Raw genomic sequence first — 16080 nt, 5'->3', positions numbered from 1 at the left:
TTCATGAAAAAACACCAATATTTGATTTAATTATTTGATTAATCAACTCAATATCAAATAATTAACAGGTTCACATTAACAGGTTTATAGGTTCAAATTAGTTCAGTAGTGTAATTGTCAGTTGTACATCATTGCTAACTTGAATACTTTTAATCAGCAAGGATGCATTCAATTGAACAAAGATTACAGTAAAGACATTTATAATGTTACAAAAGATAATGTTTTTAATCTATCTATTCATCAAAGAATGCTGAAAAAAGTATCACGTTTTCCACAAAAATATTAATCTGTAAAACGGTTTTAACATTTACAATAATAAGAAATGTTTCTTGAGAATTCCTGGAATATTTTTATAGGATCATGTGACACTGAAGAATGGCATAAATTACATTTTAAAATATATTAACACTGAAAACAGTTCATTTAAATTGCAAGAATATTTCCCTATATTACCTTTAATAGTAGTAGACTGGGATTCTCCCAGATTTAGGGTGTTAGGGGGTCTGCAGCTTTTCTTTTACTATTAAAGTGATCTGCCACCTGAAAACATTTGACAGCCACTGCTTTAATCCAATACCATGTGTAGTTTTGATCTTAAATTGTAGTGAAATAAAGGTTCCTCTCTCTATGTATATATCTGTAGTCTGGAAGGAGAGGTCAGTGGTCTTTTCCTTCAATCTTCTGCCTGCGCTGGTGCACCTGGAGTGAGGGATTCTGGGTATGACTCTCTACGCAGACGCATGAGCATCCTGGACAGACTGATGCAAACTCACTCTGTATGGTTGTTACTGTCACTCAGCGATGAGGAAGCCAGACGCATTCTGCAGCCGCAGCCGGCAGGGGTAAAGACAAAAGCCTCCTTGCTTGACAAGAATAGGTTCTTTTGTGATCTACTTTATATCACGTTCAGTCGCATTCATGTGTGTGTCTGTGTTCTATCTAGAGTTTTGTGGTGAGGAGGTGTTATAAACTGCAGAAAAAGGTGATTTCTCTACGTATGGACAGTGACACACTGATTGTTCTGGACTTCCCAGTTAAAGAGAGTCAATATAGTAAGTGATATACTAAGTCTACTTTCATTAGACTACTAATAGTCAACTTTTTCAATTCCTCCTGCCTGGAGTTTTTGGTTGTTTTTTGCCTGTCCCCTTTCCTGTCTAATTATTTGGAATAACCAATGCTTCTCATCAGAGTAAAAGCTGAACTAGTAATAAACTATGTCTGTCTTTGTTTGTTTGATGTTTTTGCTTAATTCATGCTTTTTGTTATTCTGTCAAAGACACATTTCATAATACAGCTCCATAAGAGTGCTGTGGTAATGAATATCAGTATGATATACAGTACAGACCAAAAGTTTGGACACTCCTTCTCATTCAAAGAGTTTTCTTTATTTTCATGACTATGAAAATTGTAGATTCACACTGAAGGCATCAAAACTATGAATTAACACATGTGGAATTATATATGGAATTATTTACATAACAAAAAAGTGTGAAACAACTGAAAATATGTCATATTCTAGGTTCTTCAAAGTAGCCACCTTTTGCTTTGATTCCTGCTTTACACACTCTTGGCATTCTCTTGATGAGCTTCAAGAGGTAGTCACCTGAAATGATGGTTTAGGCTCACCCCTAAACCATCTCGATTGGGTTCAGGTCCGGTGACTGTGGAGGCCAGGTCATCTGGCGCAGCACCCCATCACTCTCCTTCTTGGTCAAATAGCCCTTGATGCATTCAGTGTGACTCTACAATTGTCATAGTCATGAAAATAAAGAAAACTCTTTGAATGAGAAGGTGTGTCCAAACTTTTGGTCTGTACTGTACATGTGATATACAAAGCAAATACTACCGTTTTTTTTGTTTTGTTTTTTTTTATAAATGAATTTTAAATTAATGAATTAATATTCAGCAAGGATGTATTAAATTGATTAAATGTGACATAACAAATATTTATAATTTTACAAAAGTGTTCTATTTCAAATCAGATCCTGAAAAAAAAATAGTTTCCACAAACATATTAAGGAGCATTTAAATTGCAATATTAAACTGTGATATTATATTTCACAATATTACTCTTTTTGATTTATTTTGATCAAACAAATTCTGCCTTTGTGAGGAGAAGAGGAATTTTCTTACCACAAACTTTTGAATGGTAGCATACATATTTAATATCTAAAAGAGCAACTATCGAAGAAAATATGGCAGCAGCTATTTAAACTAAGTGAAAGAGCAGAGTCCATTTAGCGATAGATGCTATTTACACTGCAAATACCAGCAATTTTTAGTGATATACTATTTACACTAAGTGCAAATAGCTATAGAAATCTTTCATAAATGTAACGTCATTCATTTTTTTGCTTTTTTATGTTTCATGAATGAGGCCTAGTGAATCTTAAAATATTTGTATGGATCAAGCTCCAATTGTGCTATGCTGTTATTCTACTTAAATTAAATCAGTTCTCTCATCATCAACACAGTTCTTGCATTCTGCTTCAGTCCCATCTGGTTTTCTCTGTGTCTTTGTCTGTCACTTTCTGCAAATGAAGTAAGTGGGTCAGATCCTGTGTGACGTGTGAAGGATGTTTAAATGTTCAAATTTGGCTCTGTTTACTTTTCCCTCTGAGAAAGACTGTTAGGTCATTCCAGTTTTTCCAATAGCAATTCCTGTGGTGTGTGTGTGTGTGTGTGTGTGTCTTTATTACAGCTTTTTCCCTGGAGGGCTCAGGGATCAGCTTTGCAGACCTCTTTCGTCTGGTGGCATTCTGCTGTATCAGCAGGTAATGATCACACTCTGGAAAACAAAAACAGCTTGTTCAGCTTCTAGGAGCATTCAGTTGTCAATTTTACATTTTATTTTATTTTACATATTTATTATTTATGGAAATTCTTGATTTATCGGTTTTAGCGGTTTAGACTCAAATTAATAATGATTACTCAAACATAGATCCCAGACTCAGCCCAAAACAACAATATTAGCTTAACCAGTGAATTTGAGGTGGGACTATTGTTTGGCCTGCCAATGGAATGGGAAGGTGCACAAAATGTATACCCATAACCTTAAAGTAAATCTCAGTTCTCAGAATAAACCAAAATGTTTGTGGTATAGTCAAATCAAATGATGCTGTTTCAGCTGCATTCCAGTGCTGAAGACCAACACAGATAATAGCAGGAAGGAAGGGTCTGAGTGGAATGGCCTCTTTTTGCCAAAAAAAATTTTTGTCAAAGTTAGTATGTCTTAAAATATTTACATAGTTAAAGCTCACTTCTGTAGATTGCAGTCCTATAGTTCTGTAAGGAAGAAGCTTGCGAGATGCAACAAATCCATTTCGGGTCTGTGTCAAGGCCACACAGAAAAGTCAGTGGATAAACACAGCCCTCTCTCTGCCAAACTTACCCACATGCTCTGATTAACAGATCTCTCTCTCTCTCTGTCTCTGTCTCTCTCTCAATCTTTCTTTCATTCTCTCCACGAGCACGCAAAACAACTCTCAGCCTGGATATTCTTGCTGTTTAGTTTTTAAACAGCCTTTTGAAGCATTTTTGTAATGTTTCTCTGTCCTCTTTAGGGACGTTCTGCCCTTCACACTGAAGCTGCCAGAGGCCATAGCAGCTGCAAAGACCCCTAAAGATCTGGAGGAGGTGGCTCAGTTAGGAAGAGGTGAGTTTTCTTCCTAATGCATGAATGTTTGCTCTCCAGATTTTTACTGAGTTTAAGTGCTGACGTGTGAGTTTCAGCGTTACTCAGACAGCATAAATACTACCCTAATGACCCTAAGAATTTTATGTGTTTATTATATGTCTGTGTGACTGAGTGTAATTGCATGTGTACTGTAACGTAATGCAGATGTTGTTTGCATTCCATCTTTAATTCAGGTCTGAGTTATAATGGTAGTCTGTGTGTCAAAGATTTAGTCGTTGTTGAGCATTCAATAGTTTACATGGTTAAAGCATTTAGCAAGGCATTTCGTTTACGAGTAACCACCAACTCTAAAACATTAAGACAAAATGCACAGCATATATATATATATATATAGAGAGAGAGAGAGAGAGAGAGAGAGAGAGAGTATGCACATCTTAAAATTCCATAATGATTAATTGATAATTATTTTCACGTTGCTGTTAACCAATTAATTTGATATTATATTAAAATTCTATACTGTTTTCTGTAATGTATTTTCATTTTAACATTTGCTCAAGATTCAGTTGAACAGTTATTAAATTAATAGTGTAACTAATAACTGTAATGTTTTTAAAAGCCTGAGATCCACAAGTTGTATGCAGACAAGCTGATGAGCATGTTGGATTTTGTAGTGTGACAACATCCAGATATGTCCTGGAGCACTGACTATACAGGTGTTACTGTGCCAGCAAACACACAGCTGCGTTTCACATGTGGCATTTAACAAGCAGTTCATGTGGCCAACATGCGCATGATGAGACGTTGAATAGGTGAAATTGATCACAGATGTGTTTGATGCTAGTAAATGTCTCTATCAAACAGAGATCTGCCTGTGTGCTTTGTGTCTGATTCAGAATACATGTTGTAACTTTGCACCTTACTAGACTAATGTGATGTACAGTACAACTTGAGAATCTTGAACACAAAACACATCCCTGTAGCTTTATTTAATTATATGATGGAATGGTTTGACTTGAGGTAAAAAGCTTTAGATTTTATTTTAACATGACCTTTTTCATATATCTTAACTGGAATATGAAATTAGTAAATGACTTGTTTAGGGGCACTTTTTTGAAAGAGAAATACAGTAGCTTTTAAAAAGGATGATCTTTTAGTTTTGTGAAATTACATACTTGAAAACTCTGAAGGGGACATATTTTCCTCAGGAAGACCAGGCAGTCTGAATGGGATAGATGAGATAGAAAGTCTGTCTTGGCAGGTAAAGGATCTTCTCCGTTAAAGAATGTCACCTGTAATAATACGGTTAGGCAGTAATAAATGCTAAAATGGCCGTACAGAGTAAAGCTTAGAGCAGTGATGGGTGTGGTACCTCCATACTAGGATCATTTCCAAGAGAAACTCCACCAAGACAAAATTCCAGCTGCTCATTGACTGACTATAATGACTGGGACACTGGGGGTGAACTGAGGACAAGAGAAGAGTTGAGAATGGCAGCCGATGAGACAAAGTCTGTATAACATAATGTAGCATTTTAAGTCTGCTTACAGAGAGTGTAAGAAAAAAAGAGACAGTAGATAAAAGAAAAGTACTATTGTATACACAGGTGCAGGTTTCCAGTTAATCCACTCCTGCACATGTGTCACTTCGGCATAACTGATCCAAGTGACGCAAATGCTTGCCGCTCTTATCTCAGATGCCCTCATTTAAGAGATGGCTAAAACTTATCAAGAAAACAAAAAACAAGTTTTATAGTAATCAAATTTCCTGTCACACCTATTTTTCTGTTGTAGCTTTCTTGGCAATTTTTGCAGTTTGGAATTTTCAGTACTTTTTGTGTTACTGTCACCTTAGTATAAACCACTTGAGTTAAGTATTTCATTTTGGATTAATGAGTCTGCCGAATTAATAATCGTGAACATTTTCCTTGTCTTTGAAAAGGCAACATGCATGTGTCTGTAGAAAAAAGGGCAATGTTAATTTTCCTCCAGACCGTAGATGTCACTGAATCCCATCTCAGCACATTTATTGAATGGTTATGTTTTTTATTTCAATATTTTACCGAAGATTTATTCCATTTTATTATTATTATTGATTCATAATGATATATAATGATGCATTATCCTGTACATGCTAAGCTTAATTCCAAAAATGTATTTAGTGAATTTATTTGTAAAGCAATTCACACAATATTCTTGAGGGGGACAGCTTCCCCTGCTGTATATTGATTTTTATATATTTTATATCTCATATCATGTTAATTCCCAAAAACCGGAACATAATCAAAGTAAAAAGTATTAGTTTTCTAAAAAAGACCACATAACCAAAACAAAGAGAAGTCATTCTCGTGTATTGCATCAGAAGAGAACATTTGAAGGGGTGGCGTTTAGTGTGAACGAGTGTGCAGTAAAAGAGGAGGAACAGAGAGCTCCAGTGCCTGTCCTCCTCCCACCTCCTCATCAGCATACATGACTCACACCATTAACTGTGTGGGTATCAGCACTACTCTACCACTCACAACTCAGACAGCAAGAGTCGCTGCATGGAGTGTAGACGTGTAAACTTTTGTGCTCCAACTATTTAAAAGCATTCTGAAGAGAAGACTTGATGACTAGTGGCGTAAGTTTAATTCTCCTGTTCTTGTCTCATTTTTTCAAGATTTAGTTAATTGTACACTTTTTTATTTTTTATTGTTACTTTCATGGAATTTTGTGATTTTGTGTTTGCGCCCACTATATTCTGTCCATGTGTTCAGAATGCCAGTGCTTGAACTTGTAGGATAACCCTTTCTGAAACATTATCTAGAGTGTCTATTGATGTTCTTAAGCTTTTTTGTCAATCACTTAAAATTGTAACTTGATATCTGGAACTCTCTGAAATGATTTCCTCTTTTATTTATTTGTTCTGTAATACTCTTCTGTGATTGCATAAAAAGTATGATTCAGCTGTCTAATTGTTAAATGCCTTATTAGTTCAACGAATTTAGAGAATGAGCTAAATTTAATTTCTTGAATTTAGAATGGAGCCTCACTGTGTTGTCTTCATGCAGGTTTCTGGGAATCTGAACTGTGCAATAAGAGGAAGTCTGGGGAGACTGTTTGTGAAATTTCACAACAAAGACTGAAACAGTGGTTATCTCCGAGAGTTCCGGCCATTCCATTCACTCGGACCCCTTCTGAACTTGAATGCAGTCAATCTAACGGAGCGCTGTGCTTCATCAATCCCCTGTTCCTGCAGACACACCAAACCAAACCTTCACCTAAAAAGCAAGAATCATCCCCGGGAAACACAAATCGACAGAACGAGGAAGACAGAGTCTTTTGCCGTGCAAAAAGCACACAAAACAAATCACACGCAAGTGTGAGCAGATCCAATAGCGAGAAATCACCGCCACCTCGGCCCCCACCTCCCCGCTTTGGCTCCAGCAGATCAGCACTTCTTCGCAAACAGAAGACCATGCCTGAGACTGTCTGTTGGATCAAAATGCCTCAGGAAAAGAGCAGCCTACTGGGGAGGTTGGGATCATCCTTTAGTTCCTTATCACCCTCCTCCTCCCCACCCAAAAAGTTCAGTAAACCCATCCTGGTGCCCTCATCCCGCAGTAAGAATTCCTCTGGTCTGCTTGATGCTGATGGCCTCCGCTGCCACATGGCCCTGGATGACCAGACCATTGAGGAAGCTGTGTCTTGGAGCCTGGCCAAGCTGTCCTCACGCAACTCCACTGCCCTGGAGAATGGCAGCCCCGTGGATGAGCACTGCTCCAGCGGACGAGAGCGTCTGAGTGACATTAGCATCTCCACCTCGTCCTCAGATTCACTCGACTTCACCCACAGCTTCTCGCTGCCCACAGAGGCCAGTCCCTCCAGAACTGAGCGGCCCACTGGTGACAGCAGCCTGGAGGAGGATGAAGAGGAAGAAGATGATGGAATCAACTTGGAGAGCGACCAGGAGGTGCCACCACCCTTCAAGTCAAAGAAACAAAATGGCGCTGGTACGTTTGTGCTGCCGCGTGCACTGAGAGGACATTTGCGCAAGATGAGTGGCGTTCTCAATTCTCTGATGACACCCGAGAAGAGAGCTATTCGGAAGATTGTCGAGCAATCCAGGGATAAAGGGACTTACTTTGGCTGCCTGGTGCAGGAGTATGTGAGCTTTCTGCAAGAGAACTGTGGCTGCCACACATCAGGCATGGACCTGCTGCAGACTCTCAGGCAGTTCATGACTCAGATGAAGTCCTACCTGCTGCAGAGCTCAGAGCTTGACCCACCAATTGAGTCCCTTATCCCGGAGGATCAAATAGGTAAGGCTTCCTTCCTTCAGTTAAACTGTCCGTGCTAAGGAAGGGAAACTAATTTGTTGCTTTGGCGCCAATAATTATCCAAAGGAAGTAGGGTTGTGCAACATGTATTGTTTACAATAATACCGTAATAGGTCTTTTAATGATGGGCAAGGTTACAGTATTGAGTATGTCATATGTTTAGGGCATCTGCTATGCTTAAGACTGTAACAGAAAACTGTCTAAATTGTTTAAATGAAAGGCAATTAATGAAATATGACTAGCTCAATAAAGTTCCAGTGAGCACTGATTTTTGTTGCCAAATGAGCGCCTTACATAATTCTTGCATTGATATTGCTGCGTATATTGATCTTGCATTGTAATGCTGCATATATTGTTGAAAAGTAGTCTGTTGTTAAGTCTGCAAAAGAGGGACATTTCGAAATGGGACAGTTTTTGGTCTCATGGACTTCACAAGCATGCAACGGCCATTGCAAGACCACATGTACACTTCAAATGTGCCATTTGAGACTGGGCCAGTGAGCACTAAACACATTAAATTGACACTTCTCTGCAGTATTAAGGCACTTGATGATCTTGATCTTGCACTTAATGGCATATGTCTTTCACAGTCAGTAGCAATTATGTATTTTAAACGACGACATACTAACTTTAAAAGCCCAGTCGATACACATGCTATAGCAGTTTAGTGATCACAAAATAAGTTCAGGTTACCATGGACACACTGTAAAAAAAAATTATAATCTGTGACATTTACAGTAAAATACCAGCAACTGTGGTTGCCAGAACTTCACCGTAAAAATTATGGTAGCAACATTTTAGGTTTTACTTTAGGTTTCATACTTAACTTAAAATCATTATAAAATACCATATTTCATTAACTGATGTAATGTTAACAAACCAACATATTGAATTACTGATGACCACCAAAAACTGGTAGTGATGAGAAAGCCACATGATGAACCAAATCTCATCACAAACAGCTTTTCTACGAGCTGAGGAGGGCGATACTTTACCAGCGTTACATGTAAGATTAAACTGATAAGAAAAAACTTAGTAGTATGTTTTTCCAACAAAAAAAACATCAAATATAAAGTGACATGCAGGGATTTCTGTGAGTGTCAATTTACGGTATGTCACTGTAAATTATACAATGACTTTTTCTTTTTCACTTCCAAAAAATTTATTTTTATCAGTATTTTATTGTAAAATTACTTTAAAAATGTAATTACATTTATTCACCAAATATAGTATTGAAACTTACTGTTAACCAGTAAACAGGTTTTTACTGTAGCATTTTTACAGTATTTTACTGTTAAAATCACAATCATTTTTTACAGTGTAGTCTGATGGATGATTTTTAGCTCAGCTGGATTTTGTTTTGGTTCTTCAGGAAATTCGCACCATCCATCACCCTGAGCATCCTCCTCCTCCTCTTTAGTCTCTCTCTCACGAGTGGTAAACAAAGTCCTGCTCTGCTATGTGTTTTGAGGAATAGATCACTTTCCAGATGTTCCCGGAATCTATTTCAGCCAAACGAGCCAGTGTGTCGTATATAGCTCAATATAGCTCTTCTACGATCCACCGTAACCCCTCCTGCTTGTTGATTCAGGCAATGAGTATGTGAGTGTCAGACAAGAATGTGGAGAAAAAGGCCCTTGTTCAGAGCTCCTAACCTGATGCAGCTGCCTATGTGTACTGACAGGTTTTTTGTGTCCATGTTGTGTTTAAACAGACCCAGCACAATAAGGGCTGTAGCTATGAGATTATGCTGCCATAAATCCTATTCTGTGACTTTAAAAAGCTATAAGAACAAGGTTGAATGCGCAGTTAATGACCTTTGACATCTCAAGTCACCCTTTTTCCTGAGATTTATTTTTAAATAGCTGCATAGTCAGTGCTCATTTAACTCATTTTTGAGTCATGACAGGGTTAAGACACTCTGTTTTATCAGATGTGCCTGGAAAGACTCACTGTTGCTACTTCAGGCCAAGGATTTTTTTTTATTGTTGTCGTGCCTCTGCTCTATTCCGAGAACTTCCTTAAAAACATGTCTAAGAGTAGCGATTCAGTTAGAAGTTATCATTCCTTTTCCTGAAAGACTTGATATATGCGGAGGGACTATGAGGAGGATTTTATCTCTTTGTCTGGTTTAGTTTGTGTGTGCTTTTTGTTCTGCGCTGTGACGTACTTTGTGGCCTTGTCTCCTAACGCAAGCACTAGCATGTGTTTGTGTGGAAAGCATCAGTGGATTCACTTCTCCTGTCACTGCGGCTTCATTTTCCAGTCTGCAGTGCAGACGTGGAGTGTGAGAGACAGAGACAGCAAACTGTAGGAGAAACGCTGAGGGGGACAGAAGATTGTTTTGAGGGCATGTTAACAAACTTTGGAAGTAGAGGTGGCCTTGACAGATGATTGTTTCTAATCTAACCCACATTCCTGCAGCTTTCCTGTTGCCATCAACACTGTGGTTTCCTGTTTGTCCTGCTGTCCAAATTACATCCTTATTAAGGGCCAAATTCACTAATGAGTTGGTAAATAATAAAAATGAAAAAGACAGTATAAATTACATTATAAATGTAATATTTATAAAAAAAAATCAAATACATTAAATTACACTATTGCGCTGTTTAAGTAAATAGTCCTTCATCACCTGAAGGACTAATGTAAATTTGGTTTAAATTTCACAGAAGAAGGGTTCAAAAGTCTGTCTATGTATTTAAAAGAGATTTTTCTGATTGTAGCTGCCATTATTTGTTTATAAAAGGGAGTAGAGTTAATAACCAGGCATAAATACAGTATAGTCTTAATATTTAGTATTAATATTAAGTTTAAAATTAAATAAATATTAAGTTATAAGGTAAAATATTATATCACAGAACTATTCTATACCCCTCCCATTCCTCTGCGTCTCCGGTTCTTCTAGAGAATAAAGCTCTTAAGTGGAACTACAAACCAGCTCAGTTCCTCTTAATCTTTAGCTCTTTGCCGCCTTCTCGCTTTTATTAGCAGAGCTCTCTACATCACTCACAAAAGTGAGAGGAGCTTCTCTTATTTACCGAGTTATCTGCTATCTCTTGGGACTGATGATCATAGAAACACATTTGCAACTAAACTGATTCAGTTAAAGTGATGTCAGAGCTTAAATCAGACCTCTAGAACACCCTGATGCAAGGCACGATGACTATGACTGTCAATTTATTAGTTATGCTTCTGATAGAAAATTTATTGTGAATGGAGTGGGAATATCAGGAATATCTGTAAGCTTGCCTGTTTAAAAAATGAAGCTATTTCCACATGGTGATTGTTGTGGACACTTGTAGACAACATTTGACCCCATTGTGAGCACTGCCAACAAGTAGCAAATGTGTCTTTTTACGTTTTACTTTGAGGTCATTTGGAATCTCAAAACAGGTTTGGATGACTTCATTTCCCAAAACAGGTTTGCCAACTTGTTATTGTCACAAGCAGTTGACACATGATTAAGACGATTCCGATAAATGAAAGTGCAAACTGTCATGTTACAAGTTGTGGTTCGAAATCATCTAGCCTTTCATAGATATAAAGCAAAAATTTTCTAGAAAACAGCCCACTTACAATTCATTATGCTATTTATATTAGCTTAAAAACATTTATAAAAAAATTTATTTTTACACTGTTTACTGTAATAAATTTACATTAGTAATAGACCAAAACATGGAAAGGAAACACACACATATTCCATTAGTTTGATCTACTATAACATGTGTGTATGTAGATGATTTTTTATATATATACATTGTGGCCAGAGCTTAACTGTTGTAAGACCACTTATGATAGTGTTGCAATTATTTTACAATTTAGGTATGATCTTCAAGCCCTGCTTGCACAAAGTAACAAGACATAACTTGTCAGAGATTCTTGTGCTGGCAGGACACTTTTTGTAAATGTTGAAGAGTTTTGGAAAAGCAGGTGTAAAAATACTATAACAGGTATTCCCCTTTAAATCAGGAAATGGAACTAACCACGTTGTACATCACAGTCAATATACTCATGGTCACAGTCATTTCATCCACAAATAGACTTGCCAACAGACATTTTGTTCACTTTTTGAGGGGGATTTTATGTTCCAGTGTTTTATTTTTATTTTTCTGTTCCTTTGCCTTCTATCATTACTATTTTCAGAGTGCACAGAAACAAATTCCAAAACATATGTGATGTAATGGCTATAAAAATTATTTGTTTTTAATCATGATGGATAACATAATTCTTAATATAAATTAGTGAGTTAGATTTCTGGATCCTTGTTGAGAGAAAATACTTCTATAGCAATAACCCATTTAATTGGAAATACTTAAAAAAATAATATATTTTTAAAAGAATTTTGAAAATACTTTTATAGCAAGAATTAGAATGATTTCTGAGGGATAATATGACAATGAAGACTGGACTAATGGCTGAGATTTCAGCTTTGCCATCACATGAATAAATTGCATTTAAAATATATTAAACCCATTTACCCATAATTAAAAAAATGTATATGCAATTATTCTAATTATTTATATTTCTATATAATTATTATATAACATCTTTTCCTCCTTAGATCAGGTGATGGAGAAAGCCATGCACAAGTGTGTGCTGAAGCCCCTAAAGCCTGTTATAGAGGCCGCTTTGCGGGACTTCCAGGTGAACAGTGGGACTTGGCAGCAACTGAAAGAGAATCTGGTTTTGGCCAAATCCAAGCAGCCCCAGGAGATGGGTGTGGATGGAGCTCTGCCCCCTGATCCTGTTGCCATAGAGAAGATCCGCCACAAGTTCCACAACATGTGCAAGTTGTACTCACCTGAGAAGAAAGTGTCTCTGCTGCTCAGTGTGTGCAAGCTTATCTACACCATAATGGAGAACAACTCAGGTACATGAGCGTGATGCATCTGTGTGAAATTCATGAGTGTGGTGTGGTTGCACACAAAATGATCATAATACTTCTGCATAATTTGATTTCAGTTCATGATTCCGATTTTTGTTGTAACAATTGCAGGGAGGATGTACGGGGCAGACGACTTCCTGCCCATGCTGACATATGTGATGGCCCAGTGTGACATGCCACAACTGGACCCTGAAATAGAGTACATGATGGAGTTACTGGACCCATCACTGCTTCATGGAGAAGGTACAGACCCCAGTGGATTCTGCACATTCGTCACACTTATTGCGCTACTTCAATGACTGCTGAAGCAATTATTATTATTAATTATTCATTTCATTGAATATTAAACTGTTTTTTTTTTTTTTTTTATCTGATTGTAGGAGGCTATTACCTGACCAGTGCATATGGGGCAATGTCTCTCATCAAGAACTTCCAGGAGGACCAGGCAGCTCGTGTGCTGAGCTCTGAAACCCGTAACACGCTGCACCAGTGGCACCGTAGACGCACAACCCAGCGGACCACACCAACTGTGGATGATTTCCAGGTTAATTCCTTTTTAGACATGGTCATATAAGTTCTGTTCTCCTTTTTCTTACTTGAAACAGTAGAATTTTAGGAACATAAATATATACAAGCTTGATGTATATTGGGATTTACACCTAGATTTCTTCTTGTCTATATTCAGAACTATTTGCGGGTGGCGCTGCAAGATGCAAGCAGTGGCTGCACAGCCAAAACCCTTCAGGTGCAACCTTACTCCACAACGGAGGATGTGTGTCAGAAATGCGCAGACAAGTTTAAAATTTCGGACCCGGAAAACTACGCCCTTTTCCTCTTGACGGATGAAACCACACAGCAGCTGGCCCCAGACACTCACCCGCAGAAGATCAAGGCCGAGCTGCACAGCCGCCCACAGCCACAACTCTTCTACTTTGTGTACCGCCAAATCCAAAACCTCACTGTCCCTTCAGACCAACTCAATGACAACACTTCACCCAACTGAGAGAGCAAACCTGGTTTCCATTGGGTCCTCACCAAACTCCATCTTTATTCACCTCCTTCCTTAGCAAAACCGCTAACGTCTGCATTGTTTTGAAAAAAAGCTGGAGGGAAGTGGGAAATGTGCTTAGAGGGAAATAGGGAAGGAAGCATGTGTCTGACAGATGCAGCGTTTTTTATGCTCCGTCTTCACTATTTTCAAAACGTTTTGGGAAGTGGCACGAGACCATCATGAGAGAATAGCTGTACCCAAACTGCAAATGTTATAATATGCCTGTTTATTTCTTCATGAATGTTCAAACACATTCAGGTTAGCAGAGAAACAGCAGCATTTCGGTGTTTATGGGTAGGCTTTGCACATTCCATATTGAATATGCTCAAAAATTGTGCCTTCCTCTTCCCAAAGCTCTACATATCTCTCCTGTCTCCTATTCCTCGCCAGACTGAGAGACATTTGGCATTTTTTTCTGATGACTGCATCAAGGTGAAGACTTTTAGAAAGTTCCTTCCTTCAGCATGCGTACCATGGACATCTCAGTCCCTAAGGACATTGTGGACAATTGTTTTTTTTTTTCTTTTGGCAGTTGCTGGTAAACTGCATTATTTTTATATATGATACATTTTTTGTGTGATAATATTGCATGTATCTCTGTGATGATAAGACCAATTAAAGAACCAGGCATTGTTGCCAGTGAAGTTTTATCATAATGCTTTTCTATGAATTGTGATCATTAAGTAGTCATTAGTAGTAATGGAGATTGTAGAAATGGTGGGGTTTAGTTCTAAAATACTGTACTACTACTGACAAGCTAAACATTTAGAGCTTGTGGTAATCTGCATCTTTGTTGTACTGATTTTGGTTTTGACTTGCAGACAAAGGGCATTTCGCAAGTAGGACTAATGGAAAGATCTGTGTAAAGTAAGAAAGAATATGAAAAAGGACATAGATGTTTTAAGTGAGTTAAGAGTCATTTGTAGAAATATCAATGAACAGAAATGATTTTTGTGTCACTGGAAAGTGCTGTCAGGGAATACCGAGATAGATGAGTAACATAAAGGAGAATAGTTCTTTAACATTCATAACTATACTCATAACCTCTGCAATAACTTACCAAGTATTTCATGTTCTACTAAATTTACTCTGTTTGCATGTTTTGATGTAAACTCGGGGCATTGTTTTTTGTTTGTTTGTTTGTTTGTTTGTTTTATGAGACCAGGGTGCTGAAATGCTCTTATTCCATGTAACGATAATATAGAAACACTAGTCACATCTGAAACACAAACTACATGTTTCAAGTCGTGAAATTTATTTTAACAAGATATTTCAAGTCTGTTAAATGTATACATATTTATATGAAATCTGTGCAGGAATATTCGCAGATTTGAAAAGTCGTGATTCAAAAATATTGTGTATTCATTCGGAGAAAAGATCATCCTCATTTTTTTGTCAGTTCTTCATATTTGCCTTTTTTAATGTACTCTTTGCACACAATAAATTGATGTTGAACATTTTCAAGTCTTAGTCATTTCTACATAAGCAGGTGGTTGGGTACCCTGCCAGTTCCTTTCTTGGAATAGGTCAATAGTTTCACTTCATCGCCATGAGGGCTTGTACTTCCCACATTACTGATTCCACATAAATCGAAATCATTAGAAGGCTCCTCTGACTGTTTCCTCATTGTCTTCCATAAGTGAAATTATTACTGTCTGTGTGTGTGTGCGTGTGAGAGAGAGAAAGAATGAGAATGTTTTATTTATATAACACTTTTCATAATAGACAATATTTCAAAGCAGCTTTACATCCTAGAAAAAAATAAATAATAATAATAGTTGAAGAAAGAATGTTTTACATTTTCTAACACATTTAGATAATGCATACGTTGACCTTACAGTTAACTGTAACATTTAAAATGTAAAAAAAATGTAATACATAATTATACTAATGAAGATATTAAAAGAGAACTGAATCCTGCTTATTTAGACTAGATTTGAATTTCCTTAAAGCATGGACTGCTGTTATACTTTAGCCCCTCTTAGTGGATAATTATTGCAATAATATATAAAGCTCACAAATTACAAAAATCATAAAAACGTATTGGTAATGCATCCTTTAAAAAAACTGTCAATGATTAAACCATGAAAAAAATCACAGGAATAACGTACATTTTAAAATATATTCAAATAGAAAGCAGTTATTTTAAATATTAAAAATATTTCACAATATTACAGCTTTTGCTGTGT

At 37.2% G+C, this 16080-nt stretch overlaps 1 protein-coding gene across 2 annotated transcripts in view; it reads left to right on the top strand.

Annotated features, from left to right (window-relative positions):
• Positions 1-15350, top strand: part of LOC132110667 (ras and Rab interactor 2-like) — a 32421-nt gene extending 17071 nt beyond the window's left edge. Inside the window, exons 4-13 of one of the 2 annotated variants that reach the window (XM_059517468.1) lie at positions 644-842; positions 944-1052; positions 2705-2777; positions 3567-3658; positions 6687-7937; positions 12517-12825; positions 12952-13083; positions 13221-13384; positions 13526-13853; positions 13896-15350. In XM_059517468.1, the coding sequence (XP_059373451.1) occupies positions 644-842; positions 944-1052; positions 2705-2777; positions 3567-3658; positions 6687-7937; positions 12517-12825; positions 12952-13083; positions 13221-13384; positions 13526-13843 (2647 nt within the window). In that variant the 3' untranslated portion in view covers positions 13844-13853; positions 13896-15350. Of the gene's footprint in view, positions 1-643; positions 843-943; positions 1053-2704; positions 2778-3566; positions 3659-6686; positions 7938-12516; positions 12826-12951; positions 13084-13220; positions 13385-13525; positions 13859-13895 lie in introns of those variants that run through there. The other variant, XM_059517469.1, reaches the window with a different exon arrangement.
• The last annotated feature ends 730 nt before the right edge of the window (positions 15351-16080 follow it).

This window comes from Carassius carassius, chromosome 30 (assembly GCF_963082965.1).
Source record: "Carassius carassius chromosome 30, fCarCar2.1, whole genome shotgun sequence".
Classification (NCBI taxonomy): Eukaryota; Metazoa; Chordata; class Actinopteri; order Cypriniformes; family Cyprinidae; genus Carassius; species Carassius carassius.
This window is presented reverse-complemented; position numbering and strand designations above follow the sequence as displayed.